General features: G+C 28.7%; 1 protein-coding gene across 4 annotated transcripts in view; it reads left to right on the plus strand.

The window, feature by feature from the left end:
• Window positions 1-17,792, plus strand: part of LOC107438520 (pleckstrin homology-like domain family B member 1) — a 102,928-nt gene that overhangs the window by 79,806 nt on the left and 5,330 nt on the right. For 3 of the 4 annotated variants that reach the window (XM_016050826.4, XM_071181547.1, XM_071181546.1), the window contains exons 16-18: window positions 12,014-12,130; window positions 15,226-15,483; window positions 16,251-16,478. In XM_016050826.4, the coding sequence (XP_015906312.1) occupies window positions 12,014-12,130; window positions 15,226-15,483; window positions 16,251-16,442 (567 nt within the window). In that variant the 3' untranslated portion in view covers window positions 16,443-16,478. Of the gene's footprint in view, window positions 1-8,156; window positions 8,337-12,013; window positions 12,131-15,225; window positions 15,484-16,250; window positions 16,479-17,792 lie in introns of those variants that run through there. The other variant, XM_043046479.2, reaches the window with a different exon arrangement.

Genomic DNA, 17,792 nt, shown 5'->3' on the forward strand with positions numbered 1-17,792 from the left:
CTTTTTCGACTGATTTACGTATTATCATGTGTATTTTACATAATAGGATGCATTAATCATTTTTTGGACAAAGGGCTAAAATATATTTTTTAATATTTTTCTTACGGCCAATGTTTAATACAGAAATGAATAAAAGTAGTTTACCAAGCAAGTGTTAATGTATAGTAGTTTACCAAGCAAGTGTATATTGTATTTTGCATTGCATGTTTTTGATGAAAAATTGAGAAAAAAAAGTGTTGAGAATAATAAGCGGCAGTGTAAGCATTAAACTAAGGATATTTTCGGAAGCATGTAATCAACTGAATGCTTTAAAAAATATCGTTTGAGAAGTTTTTTTTTTAGTCATTATATCGTCTCAGATATTTTTGTTATAAAAATTGGGATTTTTTAATAGGAATATAAAATATTTTTCTTTAATTAAAAGAATAACGGTGGTTACATTCTTTCAAATTACATTCGTTAATACATAAAGTGTGTGCTTTTTATTAACTCTTAAAAAAGTCATGTAATTTTCATTTCCTAAAGAAATACAATAGATATGGGTGTTTCATCATTTTAAACACAACGATCATTTTTTTCGAATTTGAGTCAATGTAGTAACCCAATTTATGCTCGCCATTTTTTCATGGATTTGACTGCTCACTTTCTTTCCAAAAGAAGTTATGAGTTATAATGAACAATTAAATATTAAAAGAAGTTATGAAATAATAACGAACATATTATTAATAATAAAAACAGCAGTGTCTTTGTATGAATGTGATTATTTACACTAGATGATTCATATCGACCATCTTTAATATATATATATATATATATATATATATATATNTCAAAATTATTTTTAAACAAGTTAAAAGCAAAAGCGATGTTATTACCTGACAAATGACAGAAAGGCGGGAAAACATAAAAATCAATGTTATTATCGGTGATAACTTGAAAGTGTTTCTAGCAATAAATTTTTAATCCTGTTTCTTGCGGCAATCAAACTAGTTTTGAGCCATGGTGGCTCAGGGGATAGAGCGCTCGCCCCCCAATGAGGTGACCCGGGTTCGATCCCGGCGATAACTGTTCGATTTGAATTCTGCACCCGGCTCGCATCGACCACAGTGCCGACGTAAAATATCCTCAGTGGTAGACGGATCATGGGTTAGAGTCCCCTTCCCGACAAGCTAACCGTGAGCGGTTTTCGTGATTATCCTCTCCATGTAACGCGAATGCGGGTTAGTTCCATCAAAAAGTCCTCCATGAAGGCAGAATTTTTCCTAATGCTTGATCCAGGAGTTAATCTCAATACTAATCTCAATACTTGTCTTCCGGATGGGGCTCAAAATTACAAGGTCACGGAGTTGAACATTAGTAGCCGTAAACCTAAATTGGGTCGACTGTTCAGCGACGGTTATAAAATAAAATAAAACTAATTTAGGTGTGTCGTGCACCCCCTTTCATAACTGTGCATTCGTAAAATTTTAATTGCGTTTTTGATTTTTCCTGGCATTAATANTTTTTTTTTTTTTTTTTTTTTTTTTTTTTTTTTTTTTTGGTATTTAACAAAAATTCAAAATTATACATTAAGTGTAATCTGTTATTTTTAGATACCAAAGAGTTATTAAAATACCTCTATCAGAGGATTTGTTTTTCTCAGATAAACACAACACCCACGATTAAATTTAAAGATTTTTTTGAATGAAATTATGATTATATTTTATACCTTATACCACCTGACAAAATATTTCTAAAATTTTTTTTTATTTTTTTTATTATCATTGTAAAATTTTTGTTTTGTCATGCATATTATTTTCAATCTTAAAACTGCAATTGTTTGTTTGGAGTTTACACTTCGTTGAATTGGCAGGCTTTTAAGTTTCTTTTCACACTTCATTGAATTAACAGACTTATAATTTTTTTTTATCTTGTTCGGATAAGTCCAGATATTTCGAAGTAAAAGCAATTACGATACAAATTTCGAAATAACAAAAAAGAAACCGCTGCCAATGACGCTGTTTTCGGTGTTCAATTTAACGTTACATTTTGCATTGTTGCGCTATAACTAAAAGACTTAGAATTTTGAAATTACTAAGGTGTGTAGGAAAGTGTATAAGAATAAAAAAGAATAACATTCGATAATTTGTTCGAGAATTAACTAACTCGTTGAAAAAAATACCATACGGTCCGCTCTACAGGTCGCAGGAATGCATCTACAGACTTGAAATTTGTCACGTTGAAAGAGCCACGATTTAAACTAAACACGGAGTTTGTTTTTCAAAATTCTAATTTGTTCGAAAGTTATTAAAATTTTAAATGCTGTTTTGTGAATTTTTTTTTATCATTTGTTTTTTTTACGGTACATTTTGCTTTGCTGCTCGAAATCTATAAGGCTTAGAAACTTGAAATTACGACGATGTGTCGAAAAGTGTATAATGAGTCCGGTGGAATAAAAAAATAAATTACGATTTGATTATTGGTTCAAGAATATTAATTGTTAAACTTGTAGTATAAAAAATAATAAAAAAAATCTTAGTTTACTGTCCGTTGAAATTCAACTACAGTTGAGTTGTTGATATAGGACCATTTCGTATTATAATTTTATCAGAGTTTTTTTTTTTAAAAAAAAATTCCCATTTGTTCGAAAGTTATTGCATGTTTAATGTCAATCAAAAGTAGCAAGGAAAAAAAAAAAGTACGTTTTTTTCTCCCCCCCCCCCCCNCCCCCCCCCCAGATATAAATCTTATCATTTATAATGAAATTTTCCCAAATAAAATGAAAATAAGAACCTAAGAGCGATAAGAACTATTTCCTTTCAGAATTGTTTAAAGTTTCGTCAACGAGTAAAATTCCATTTCCTTTATTTCTTCTTTTTGAGTCACACAATCTATGTTCTTAAGGTTTACTTTTTATTTTTTTTTTTCAAATTCAGGGAATTGTTTATTTAGTAATCATTAATATATTTACAAAATGTTCTTACAGAAAGCTAAAATAATTGTGTATTTTGAAACCTAAGTGTTGTTCGGTGTTTATGTGGAAAATATTGATGTTTAAGAAGAAATAAACAATCATGAATGAGATTCAATTACATGGGTGGCTACTGGATTTTTCCAGTTTCTACTGGTTTAATTAAAATTCTCCTGGTTTTTGTCCATTTTAGAATGTTCCCTAAAATTGAGTGTGTTTCTTAAAAAAATCCCAATTGAAATAGAATTTTTGTACAGATTATTGCTTGCTTGCTTTAATATTTAAATAAGTTTTACTAATATATAACGAAGCGAACCTCATTTATAGAAATCAGTTCAATTCTTTTTTTGTTTGTTTGTTATAAATTGTTCAGTTTATTTTTATTCAGAGCTCTCTCTTTAAATTAATTAAAAAAAATCAACTATCTTTGATGAATTAAATGCCTTTCAATATTCGAAATTATGAGTATACATAATACATAACAATTCAAGTATGTTTAATGTCAATCATAACTGGAAAATATTGCAATTTTTCTATTTTAATGACTGCAAAAATCCCTTAAATTCTCTATGCGTTAAATATTTAGAACATTATGCAACAATTATCATGAAATTTATGTTTCGTTAAATATAACCTATCCATGTTGTCATATGATACTAGGAAAGAAGTATATCTTTATTGGAAAAGGACATTTTATTTCTTTTAGAATAACGACTACGCGGTAATCTTCTGCTTACGTAAATGTATAGTTAAAAATGGGGGATGGTGTTTGCGGATGATGGTTAAGTAGGGTTTTATGTCATCATTTAAACCTCACCCTTATCACTCTTGGATATAAGTTTTAATATCCGCGTAAGTCTTTTTAATGAAAAAAATAAAATGAATTAAGCACATTTTTGCTTGGTCATCAATATTAACCACTTGACATTGACGAGGAAAGGGAGACATTTTGGATTTCATCCAAAGTTTAATCCAGTTTTACTCTTAACTTTGGGGTGTTATTACTTTCGATTTCTTTAAAAAACTCTTAATGAAAAGATTAAATAATGTTTTCGTTTGCAGTTAGTTTTGAAACTATGTATTATATCTCGAAATCTGCATGATTTCGGGTAAGTCATTTGGTATACGACTTAATTCGTTTTGTGTTAGTGATAAAGTGAAATTAATGCGATTTTCAGAAAGTGTTAATTAAAAACAAGAATATATATACATAAAAATGTTTGAAGCATTTTAAAGTAAAATCTGACTGCGTTGTTTTAATAAAATGCATTTCAAAAAACAAAAATTATTTAAAAATTATTTAAAGAGGTCCTAAACTTAACTTTTTACCGTCACTGTACTATTGATTAAAATATAATATTGCTGTATCGTAAAAAATGCATTTTCATTTAATTTTTATTATTTATAATTGCCGTTTCTTGCAAATACCAAATTTAGAATAGTCAGTGTCGGATCCATCGGGGGGGGGGGAAANGGGTCACGACCCCCCCCCCAAAAAAATTGATTTTTTTTAAAAAAAAAAAATTGAATTTTTTTTTAATAGTTTACGAAAGAAATAAAATATTTAAAAAAATTATTTAAGGGGGTATAAGGGGGAATCTGAGTCTTTGACCCCCCTCCCCCCCGAGGAAAGATTTCTGTATCCGCTCTTGAGAATAGTATACGTTTTATGGTGTCATAGTCTTCATAATTCAGATTTGCAAAATCGTTTATTATAAATTTCGCCTGTTGTAGATATTTCTTAACCATTCTAGGGGAAATAGTATGAATTTTAATTACATTAACTCTTTAAAAATAAAATAAAGATTTTAATAAATAAATAATTGAATTTTATTGTGGTTAGGTTAAAAATTGTTTTTGAGTGAGAAAACTCGTTATACTTCATTCAATAAAGCGAGAAAACGCGTTATACTTCATTCGTTTTTATTTCGCAAAATTGTAGGTCGCTTTTCCTTGTTGTTAAAATTACCTCAGTTGTTTACATACGTCACATCCGTACAGCCTTGAAGGTTTTAAAGATTAAATAATAGCTTTATGAAATCCTGAAAGAGGAAAATGAAATATAAAAAAACAACAACTTTAAAATCGTTTCAACTTCTCGCCTATGTCCTTATCACTTTTTATTTTCTACTCACTCTTTCTTCCAGAGAATTTATTTTTAACCTTCATAGATTTCAACTCGCCAGAATCACGCATTTAGTGATCGTTGCAGGTGTAGTTACTCGAACTTCACTAAACTTTCTCGTAATAAAATCGATAAAAATTTATGTCTATTAACTCTCTTATTGATTGAATGAAACAGTAACATACTTTTTGTTCAAACGTTGGCTGATTTAGAGTAGGAAATACGCCAAGTGAACGTATGGATGTTTCAGTCTGTTACGTAAATCAAGACTCAATTATTTGGACTTCGTACTTAGTGTGGGATGTGTGTTAGCCTTTTTTGATTGAAAGAAAAGTCCTTTGAAGAGTTAGGATGAATAATGTATTGTGATCATATGTGTTTATTTTTGAAGCAGCAGGTGTGTTGGAACATTTTATAAAAATATTGTTTGTAGATGTAGATTTTCTTTTGTAGAATTGTTAAATTTTTTTTAATAAGTTTATCCCTATAAATATATATTATCTTCCATTTCTTGTTTGTTTCGCATTTTATTTTAATTATCATAATTTGTTCCACCGGCATTCTTTTAATGTATATCATCACTATTTCTGAGTGATGTTATTTATAAAAAATTATTTTGTAGAATTAAATTCCATTTTATCATATTTGGAAATTAAATTTATGTTAATTTGCATTTTTTTTTCTTTTTTCTAAAATTTTTTCTTCATATTTGAAAACGGGTATAGGCGGTATCAACGCTTAAACGTTCCTTCACAGTGCTTATTTTGTTTTTAGGTTATTGTCAAAAGTTGTTTATTATTTTTTAAAAAAATATTTTTTGTAGTATTCTTGGATTTTATCAATTCTGCTTAAATTGTGAAATTAAGTGCTTTATTATTGAGTCAAGATCAGTGTTTTATAATTTTATAGTTAAATTGTTGAATAGTGTGTGTCATATTGCTATACTTTTTTATTTACTGGCTAATTTTTTTTATTGGAGATTTTATTTTAGATCTGCAGGTCTAGATTATCATTTCGTTAGTTTTTTTTATCCGATAACAATATTATTCATTTTATTCTAAAGAAACATCGTCTCATGCACTCTTATTTATGTCAGTATTTACTTGAATTATGAAATCGATTAGTAATTTTTTCCACTTCACTTTGAAATCAGTTTCTTTTGTAACAATTTTATTTTCTGCTTTATATATATTTTTGTAACAAAGTTTTACATAAAAGTAATCTATAGATATTTATTTTTATAGCGTTTTACAGTCTTGTTATACTGTTTAATAATTTGGTATATTTTTTTTAAAGCTTCACCTAATTAATAAATTGTATGTTTCTATAATGATTAAAATATTTAAAAATTTATTGTTTCACTGTTGACAGAATTTAGATTTTAATAATTTTTTCATTTTTTACTGTTGTGTTAGAATTTGAAAATTTGGATACTTCAAAAGTTTCATCGTATTATTTTTTAAAAATTTAAATTGTTTAAAATAGGTTGTTTCATGAATGAATAAATCAGTTTAGACTGTTTTGTCTTTTAAATGAAGGATATAAGTGTTTAGCAACGCCTTTACAATAAACTACCAATTAGTTAGTAATTATTTACAATATTTTTAATAATTTCCTTTCCTTTAACTGTTAAGTTACATCCCTAAATGTTTATAGAACTTTCCTGTCTGAGATTTCCCTCCTTTACCGCAGATTGATTTCTAAGTAAACCAGTTTATTTGGCTGAAAAGCAAACTATATCCAACTTTCAAAACTTTTCACAGAAGGTAGTTGCAAAGAAGGGAATTTGGCTTTCAGAGGCTGCGGAGAATTAAGTTTTTATAAGGATTGATAATAATTATTTTTGTTGTAATTAGAACAATATTAAAAGAGATTCAAAAATTTTAAAACCTAAGCATGTTAAATGATGACAAGCGCTGTTCACACTGAGCGTTCGGTTTATGAGTCATAGCTGCTCTTCTTTATTTTGCTGAAGCTTTCTGCAGTTACATCCCCTTATTAATGTTTTTTGAAGAAAAAGAAATTCTAAAGTTTTGCACATTGTTTCTTTTAATAAAATTATACTATACTAGGTTTTCAACATCCTCTAGGATAATTTTACTGTTTTTATTGTAATTGTACTTAAATTATTCGTACATCTCTTAATTTTTTTATATAATTTTTTTATAATTCATAAACATTCGTTTTCTGCATGTTTTAGAGAAAATTTTCATTAAGAAAGTAAATATTATTGAAATGGTGTAAATCTTTTGACACCTTAATTTAGTATTTTTAACCCTTTCTTTTTACAATTTAGTTTTCCCCCCAAAGTTTTTTGATATTTGTTTGAAAAGCTTTTATAAAATTTCTTTTGTTACTAATGCCAGTTGCCAGTACCAGCAAGCCTGTTACGGACGATTCAAGCGATTTTAAGGCAGAGGATACGTTTTTTTGTTTTTCAGTGGCATAATATATGGACAGGAATACAACTTCAGCCACACACACATCACAGCCCGTTTTATAGGGATTACCCATTCATTCATACACAGATTGTAATTTTGTCCTGAACCAGAGAACGATCAATCTCCAATTTAGTACCCCCTGAGGTATTGATTTGTTGTGGGAACTGGGAAAATTCTGTGACCCCGCCGGATTTAACGTGCCCCAGTCACCATTTAAAACACGACCAGCGGGATTTGAACTCATAGTATCACGAACATAAGCCAAGCCTCCTACTAACCTAAATTTCTGATGCTATTTTACAATCAAGCACAGTATTCAGCTGCTAGCTATGGTTGTACACCCCAATCCCTAAACTATCCTAAACTAAGGTCCTATCCAGAATTCTGATTCGGCTAAAATCTAGTTTCCTATCTAAACAATTAAAAATCCAGGCAGTTAAAACTTTATTTGCTTATACATTTTAAAATGATTGTTGTTTCTATGGCAGAATCTATTTAAACTGTTTTGCTTTTTAAATTTATAATATGCTATGATATGTTTAATTATGTTCTAACAGAATTTATCTTTTAATGTACATTTGCAATTATTGATTATATCGAATTATATAATATTGAATAAGTTTATAACTATATTTTAAAGGTCCTTCAGAGAGAACGTGCCATACAAGCAACATTTCAAGAACAAACACTTTTAGTTAATCATCACCATCAAAATGGAAACTTTGAAGTCAAGTTAAGAGATAAACCTAGGTCCCAGGTAGGTTTAAAAAATATATATGTATATTTTCCTCGTTTTCTTGCTTGAAGAATCAATCAAATTCCTTTAAGCACTGGCAAATCTTGGAAGCAATTACTTAGCCTTTTGAAAATGTAATTTTCCATTAATTTTTGAGTAATGCTGCCAGTATCTTTATGTATAATTGTGCATTAATATCTCAAAATATGCTATAAAATTGGCATCTCTATTTCCATTTGAGTATTTTTCTTTCTGATTGAGTCACATGTTTGCCTCTTATATACAATAACTTATACTCATTTTATATTTCTGTTTTCGAAATAAAATTGAATATTGATGTAAAAATGAAGTATTGTTTCATAAAATTGTAACTTTTTTATTACCTAAAAATTTATTACCTATGTTTACACAGACTCTATAAAATTAATACAATATTTCTTTTTATTTTATTGATTTTTTTAGCCCTCAACAAAGAATAATTATGTTAATTTACATGATCTTTTTAATATGAAGTTATATCTTTATTTTACTTCATACTGTATAAGTTAAGAAATATTACTAATACTATTTATATTCATCTTTTTAGATGCATCACATTTATATGCACACAAAAATATGTATAATATAGGTCTACTTTCAAGATGTCAAGTTCTATATTCTGATATGTCTTATACAACTTCTAAATAATTTTTTAAGTTTTTATTTGTACCCTACTACCAATAAGAGGAAAAAAAAGAAAACTTTGTATGCTTGCTAATGCTGATAATTTAAAAAAAAGTTTTTTTTTTTAAGGTACAATAGTAAAATTGTTTTTATCCTTAATTTTGGCAATTTGTGCCTAGTTACGCAAACCTGTAACCAAAAAAGTGTTCAGAAAGGTATAACTTTTTGGTGGATATTATTTAAGGGAAAAACTTAATGTTTTTATCTTGACTATGAAGTATCGTTTCTAATGTGTTTTATTGCGTTGAAATGATCGAAGTCCAAAGGAGACTATCTAAATGTTTTGAAGTTATTAATGTTTTATGTACTAGAAAACAGAGTTGTACTCATCTGACATTGCCACCTAAACAAATGAGGAATTGTTTCTTATGTACTTTTTTATGTTAAGTCAAATAAAATCAAAATTAAGAGCAAGTTTTTTTAAACGTAAGGGGAAACTTGACATTTTTTTATTTTTTTGAGTACACTAACCATTTTGTGTTCCACTACTTCCACTCTAATTATTAGGACTTTATTATTAGAACTTTCAGTTGACTTAGCATGGAAGAGATTAAAAGCCATTCAAAAATATTCGAAATAAGACTATTTTTTTTCTTTCAATTTCTGGTTATTGTGTTGATCGAGTAATAGTTTAAAGCAGAGATTCTTAAATTGTGGGTCATGATCCCAAATGAGGTCACCAAAAAATTACAGAGATTCTGATATTTTTTTTAACTCAACTAGTGACCTTTTAAGTGGCTACACTTTATGGACAGACTATAGTTAATGTTAGAATTTATTTTTATAATTGTATTATTTTTAAAAGTCCATAACTTATTTTTAATTTTTACACTGATCCATGTCTTGAAATTAAAGTTAATGTCATAAAATTGCATTATTATACTACGGTGCAAACAGTTTCCCTTCTGCGAATATCGGATTTGTGCAATGCTTATGGAGTTTCACAAAATTTTCATAAATATTATGGATTCCTCACAACAAAAAGTTTAAGAAACCATAGTCAGGGGTCTGTCCTGGGCAAATTTACTACCGTTTAGCACTACTTTCACAAATTCAACTTTGGGAAAAATGGTAGTTTCATAAAATGCTTTTAAAAAAGCAAGTTCTATGATTCTCTTCCCCACCTCTTAAAATTTTATTTTTGGATCCCTCTTAAAATTTTATTTATTAAATGATGACAAGTTCCTACTCGCACTGAGTGTTTGTTCAGTTCATGGGTCATAGCTCCCAACTCTGCTCTTGTAATGTATCATTTACTGCATTATGATTCAAATCTTCTGTATTTTGAAACTTATGTATATATATATGTATGTATATATATATGTATGTATATATATATGTATGTATATATATATGTATGTATATATATATNTTGTGGCTAAAAACAAAAAGTACCAATTTACAATCAAGAATTTATTTTCTCTCTCCGATTTCAATTTACTTTTGTCACTGTATTTGTAATACGTAAATTCATGTTCTTTACAATTAACAAAATAGCCTTAGAAAATTTTGCTTATGCTTTCTTTAAAATTGCTTGAAAGGAAATAAATGACACAAGGAGTTGTTTAATTTATACTCTGTTGCAAATTACAAAAAAGACTATTGCAGTATAGGATTTAGGTAATCATCCGTGACTGCATAAAGTGCCCTTTTATTTCGATTTCAAAAGTTAAGCACATTAGACAGAAAATTAATTTAAAGTGTTTTTACTTTTATTTCGCTGTAGAAGAAAATTGTTTATAAGAAAGAAAATTTATTATAATTCATCCGTTCCTTAAAACTTGAACAGAAAATAGTATTTAAATATGATACAACTTTCTATTTTTATGGGAAACAAAACAATAGCTTTTATTCAATAAGCTTTGTTTTCCTCATTTCACATAATTTAGGAAAGCAAGCAATAAGAAGATCGTGCAACAGTAGCGTTGTTGATACACTTAGAGGCAAACAGGTTCCCTCCATAGGGATATTGGTTTTTTCTTAACTCAAAACAGAGTATTGTCTAAATACTGTCAAAAAATCACCAAGTATCAATTCCTTGACTTGATCTATTTGTTGATCATTAATCAAAGTGAAGGGTTTACCAGAACGGGTGGTCATCTTTGACGGAATTTCTAAATTTCAAAACTTTCATACCAATCAAATACTGCTGCTTTTGATAAACAGTCGCCTCTTAAGTTTTTTTTTTTTTTTTTTACAATTTAGTTTTTCCTCCTAAGTTTTTTGATATTAGTTTAAAAAGCTTTTATAAAATTTCTTTTGTTACTAATGCCAGTTGCCAATACTAGCTAGCCTGTTATGGAGATTCCAAGCGATTTTAAGACAGGGGATAAGTTTTTTTGTTTTTCAGTGGCATAATATATGGACAAGAATACAACTTCAGCCACACACATCACAGCCCGTTTTATAGGGATTACCCATTCATTCATCCATAAATTGTAATTTTGACCTGAACCAGAGAAAGATCAATCTCCAATTTAGTACCCCCCAGAGGTTTTGATTTGTTATGGGAACTGGAAAAATTTTGGGACCCTTACAGATTCAACATGCCCCAGTTACCATTTAATACACTACCAGCGGGATTCAAACTTTCAGTATCAGAAACATACGCCAAGCCTCCTACTAAGCAGGGGATCCCAGCTTTAAAGTTACTGATGATTGTAAAACACTACATATATAGCACAGAAATTAAATTTCTGATGCTATTTTACAATCAAGCACAGTATTCAGCTCCTAGCTATGGTTGTACACCCCAATCCCTGAACTATCCTAAACTAAGGTCCTATCCAGAATTTCGATAAAATCTAGTTTCCTATCTAAACAATTAAAAATCCAGGCAGTTAAAATCTTATTTCCTTATACATTTTAAAGTGATTGTTGTTTTTATGACAGAATCTATTTAAACTGTTTTGCTTTTTAAATTTATGGTATATATGCTATGATATGTTTAATTATGTTCTAACAGAATTTGTCTTTCCATGTGCATTTGCAATTATTGATTATATAGAATTGAATAAGTTTATAACTATATTTTATAGGTCCTTCAGAGAGAACGTGCCATACAAGCAACATTTCAAGAACAAACACCTTTAGTTAATCATCACCATCAAAATGGAAACTTTGAAGTCAAGTTAAGAGATAAACCTAGGTCCCAGGTAAGATTTTAAGAAAAAAAAAATCTTTTCCTTGTTTTTTTGCTTGAAGAATTAATTAAATTCCTAAGTACTGGTAAATCTTGAAAGCAATTACTTAGCCTCTTGAAAATGTGATTTTCCAGTACTTTTTGAGTAGTGCTTTCTGTATAATTGTGCATTAATATCTCAAAATATGCTATAAAATTAACATCTCTATGCCATTTGAGTATTTTTCATTCTGATTGAGTCACATGTTTACCTCTTATTATACAGTTACTTTTACTCATTTTGTATTTCTCTTTTTGAAATAAAATTGAATATAGATGTAAAATTTTTATTACCTGAGAATTTAGTTATGTTTACACAGACTCTATTATAAAATTAATACAATATTTCTTTTTATTCTATTGATTTTTTTAGCCCTCAACAAAGAATAATTATGTTAATTTACATGATCTTTTTAATATGAAGTTATATCTTTATTTTACTTCATACTGTATAGGTTAAGAAATATTACTACGTACTACTTATATTCATCTTTTTGGATACATCACATTTATATGCACACAAAAATATGTATAATATAGGTCTGCTTTCAAGATGTCAAGTTCTATATTCTAATATGTTGTATAAAATATAGTCAGGTTCTATATTCTAATATGTCGTTTATTTTTGTATGCTACTACCAATAAAAAAAAAAGAAAACTTGGTATGCTTGCTAATGCTGATAATTAAAAAAAAAAGGTTTTTTTTCAGGGTACGATAGTAAACAACTTTTTATTCTTAATTCTGGCAATATGTGCCTAGTTATGCAATCCTGTAACCAAAAATGTGTTTAGAAAGGTATGACTTTTTGGTGTAAACTCAAGGGGAAAACTTTGTTTTTATCTTGACTATGAGGTATTGTTTCTAACGTGTTTTATTGCGTTGAAATCAATGAAATATATTCCAAGCCCAGAGGACTATCTAAATGTTTTGAAGTTATTAATGTTTTATGTGCTAGAAAACAGAGTTGTACTCATATGACATTGCGACCTAAACAAATGGGGAATTGTTTCTTATGTACTTTTCTATGTTAAGTCAAATAAAATCATAATTAAGAGCAAGTTTTTTTAAACGTTAGGGGAAATGACATTTTTTATAAGGATTTTTTTCAAGTTCTAAGATTTTCCTTCCCGCCTCTTAAAATTTTATTTTTGTATCCCCGTAAGAAATGATAAATCCCGGATTTATTCCGCATATACAAATAGGTAGCACGTACTTGGTCGGGTAGTGCAGTATAGTAAGCTTAATCGGTCGCTTACGCTGTATTATGGCGAGAATTTTTCGCATTTTTTTTTTTTTAAAAATCAAAGGACTCTGTCAATTTTGCAGGAAGTTGAAATTCGAACATTGTTCTAAATTTATTCTAACAGACCTTTATTTTTTTATGAAAGATTTATTTCTCAGTGAAACTTTTCTATATGGCCCCGTGAGAAATGTTCTCATAATGAAAATAACTTTAAATGCATGTTAAAAAAAAAAAAAATTCAAGTTGAAATTTAACAATGGACAATGACTTATGGATTTTTAAATTTGTTTACACTTTTAAGCTCAAAATTTTACAATAGCAAAATTATTTTTGAATATATGGGTAAAAAAAAATTATAAACATTTACCAGTCATAAATAATTTTTATTTTTAGTATTTTTGAAAATATCTTCTTATTTAACCATATTTTTGTGTTGATTTTTTAATATAATTTTTAATTTTCATAAATTATGTCTAAAATTTCAATAAATAGGTACCTCTCATAAAAACCTAGACAGACCCCTGATAGTTTAGATGAAATAAAAGTTGTTCGATAAATGAAATTATAATTTTTGATATATACTAATCTGCATATACAATCTTTATAGCTTCAGTGCTATTAGTTCTATGCATTTGATTTAACATAATCAAAAATACATAACAAACTATGCCTCTCTTGTCCCTTATGTTTTACATGACACAAATTTCCATTTAAATAGTTAACCTAAATATACATGTTTTAAAATTCCTTTTATGAGTTTACCCTGTTTGTTGCATTATCTTAAATTCTACTTAATGTGGAACAGCCAATCCATAGTAGCTATGTGGTGTTATAATTTTGAGCTAAAACTGTTTGATGCAACTTCTTTGTGCTCATAAACCCTACATTCAATTCTACTTTTAATTAACCCAACACCTAGGGCATGGGTACTCTTTGATTCACCTTTGGTACAAACTCGTCTGAATGGAGGACTTAGTTAAACTAACCTACATTTTCATCTCAAGGAGAAGAAAATCATGTAAACTACCCCTGATCTGAAGAATTGCAAGGATATGCTTAAATGTTCATTTTGATTCGAATTGGGAAAACTGCTTTTAGTTAAGTAAGCAATGAGGTTAAATGATGATAAGTTCCTACTCACACTGACTCTTTGTTCAGTTCATGAGTCATAAGCTCCCAACTCTGCTCTTGTAATGTACCATTTACTGCATTTCTGCACTATGATTCAAATCTTCTGTTTTTTGAAAATTTACAAAAAAATTTTGTAACTTCTAGGAACTACTTATATATATGTGTTATGATGTGCTCTTCTCTACCTCACTCAGATAATGACCTTGAATTTTCGTTGTGCTTCAGCCTAATTTATGTTATGAGTCACAAATTAATGCAAAATATAAGACATTAAGCAACTGTATGCACAAGGGATCTCAGTCACATTTCTTTCTATTTTGGATTTATTTGAAACGTTTGTGTTAAAACCTTTATGTTTCACTTGTAAAATACAATATTCCAATAACTATATTGTTGATTCTTTGAATAAAAATTGTAAACACATGAAACCTTATGCAATTTTGTAGCAAAACCAAACACAGATTAACCACCAATTTCCTGTATTTTAAAAAATGGGGCTGGCAGATATGAGTGTTCAGTAAACTGATTGTAATGTGGTTTTGAAATAAATAAGATTATGTTAGTACCTTACCAATTAATGTTGTAATTATATATGTAGAAAATCATTTTTAATTAATCATTACTTAAACTGTAATTTTTATTGCTTATGTTTTTATCCTATTTTAATCTGGGAATATTTGTTTCTTTTTCTTAGCGTCCACTTACTCGTTATCTTCCTATAAGAAATTCTGAATTTGATTTGCGCCAGCATATAGAAACAGCTGGACATCAAATTGAACTTTGTATCCATATTCACTTAACATCCACTTCTTGTCATGGTTATCTTCATAAGTTAGGTGGAACCTGGAAAACCTGGCGAAAGCGATGGTTTGTCTTTGACCGCATTCAAAAGGCGTTGTTATATTATAGTGACAAGGGCGAGACTAAACTTAAAGGAGGTGTTAATTTTCAAGTAAGTGCAAAATATAATTTTTTTTGTTAGTTTAAATATTTTTGCTAAAATATTTGGCAAAGAAGTTTGTTGTCTTAATGATTCTTTTTAAAAATTCAATCTATTTTTGTTTCTTAAAATATTGCAAGATTGTTATAACTTATTAACAGGTGTACCTGTTTTTGGATTTTTCATATAATCTTTCTGTGTTAAAAATCTAGGATGATTTTTTTCGCAAATATTGCGGAATACCAGGAATCAAAAATGTATAAACCGCCGAAATTTTCATTGAGTTCTGAAATCTAAAATGTATATTTCTAAACTTTTTTTTTGTGTTGGTAGATTATTGCTGGTATCCGCTAACATTGCGATTCTTATTCACACGATTTTAATTTCAAAAATCTATTTTAGTATTTACGTTTCATATTCACACTTTTTTTTAAAACTCAATATCGCGTTTCGTATTCACACATTTGTAATATCAAACATCTATTTTCATCTGTGATTTAAAAGCTGCGCATTGTTAGTCATATTATGTTTTATTGCCCAGTTATCTAATTTGAACTAAATTATTTGATTCCAGGTTATTTAAAAATATACGCATGCAATGTGAATTTAGGCAAACTTCTCAATTTCTTTACATTTTGTTTGTAAACTTAACATTGGATACCTTTTCAGTTTAAAAATCAGTTTATCAAGTTTAAAAATCTGCCTAAAAGCTAACGAGTTTATAATGATAGAATTAATACTGTTATTGTTATGTTAACTCTAAATTATTGAATTTTTAGGCTATTGAGGAAGTATATGTGGATCATTTACATTCGGTAAAAAGTCCAAATCCTCAATCTACATTTTGTGTTAAAACTTACGATAGAGTTTATTATTTGATGGCTCCAACTCCTGAAGCAATGAGAATCTGGGTCGATGTTATTTTTACTGGAGCTGAAGGTTATCATGATTTTCTTGGAGAAATTGAATGAACATGAAAAAGTACCAAGATTTTTTTTAAATAAAAGGTAAGAGAGTTATTTTTTAAAAAAATATTTTGTTCTCTTTAGAAATGTGAAATGATACACTTGGTATGGCCCAACCAATCACTAAATAACGAAAGATATATATATATATATATAATACATTCAACATATTATACTAATGTTGAGCTTCAGAATCTTTTAATAAGTCTATAAAATGATATTGCTCTGAATGTTCAATCACTCTAGATTTACTTTACATAAGTTAGACCTAGCATAAAATGTGACTTAATGATTGTATTTGTAAAAAACTAAGTAGCAATCTTTGTGATTTGCGAGACCCATATTACATAAATTGCTCCGAGGAACAAAGTTTTTGTTATAATTATACAAATGCTTGATCTTGCCTGATTCAAGTGTCGTGATTTCAAATCTGAAGTTAGTTTTGCTCCTGAACCTACAGATTCTTTTTTTAAAATGAAATTTCTAGTCTTAATTTTTGTCTAAATGTACAAGTATAAAAATGTTATATGTAACAGGAGTAACGTAAATGTTGCAACACATATCTAAGTGAATTACAGAATATCATCAGAATTAAAATTGCAGGGAAGAACCCCATGTCTAAATATGTAGTCACATGCGGGTAGGGATGCTTCTCTATTATGACATGATCGGAAGCACTCAAAGAAAGTGTTTATAATAGAAAGCGCCTCCAGCGACATATGACAATATATTTTTTCGACCAATTTTCTTCAACCAAACTATTTGACCAATTTTGTATTTTGCATTTAAAACTGCATTTTTTAAAATGAGGTAAAAATATAGAATACAATAAAATTTAATTTTTTTTCACTATTATTAAATCAAATTAAAAATAATAAATATATATTAAGAGTTATACTTTGAGATCGAAATCTATCACAAGAAAAAGCCATGTTTATTCATCTGCACTAAATTAATATATATGAGATTATCCCTTCGACCCATTAGGATTGAGTCCCAGAATGCGGAAATTTGAGACTCCCTGTGTTGTAAATGGTGTATGTTAAATCTGTGGGGTTGCTAAGTCCTCCATGCTCCCATAACAAATTATACCTCCGGGGATACTGAATTGGAGATTGATCGTTCTCTAGTTCAGGTCAAAATTATGATCTGTGGATGAATGAATGCGTCTGCCCTATAAATGGGCTGTGATGTGTGGCTGAAGTCTTATTTTTGGCCATAGATGGCTCCACAAAAAAACAAGAAACACTCCCTCTGCGCTAAATTTGCCTGATTTCATCAAGCAGTCTTGCTAGTATTGGCAAATGGTATTAGAAACAGCGCAGCTGTTCGGCATATCTGTTTATTTCCAAGGTT

This window comes from Parasteatoda tepidariorum, chromosome 5 (assembly GCF_043381705.1).
Source record: "Parasteatoda tepidariorum isolate YZ-2023 chromosome 5, CAS_Ptep_4.0, whole genome shotgun sequence".
NCBI classification, from domain to species: Eukaryota; Metazoa; Arthropoda; class Arachnida; order Araneae; family Theridiidae; genus Parasteatoda; species Parasteatoda tepidariorum.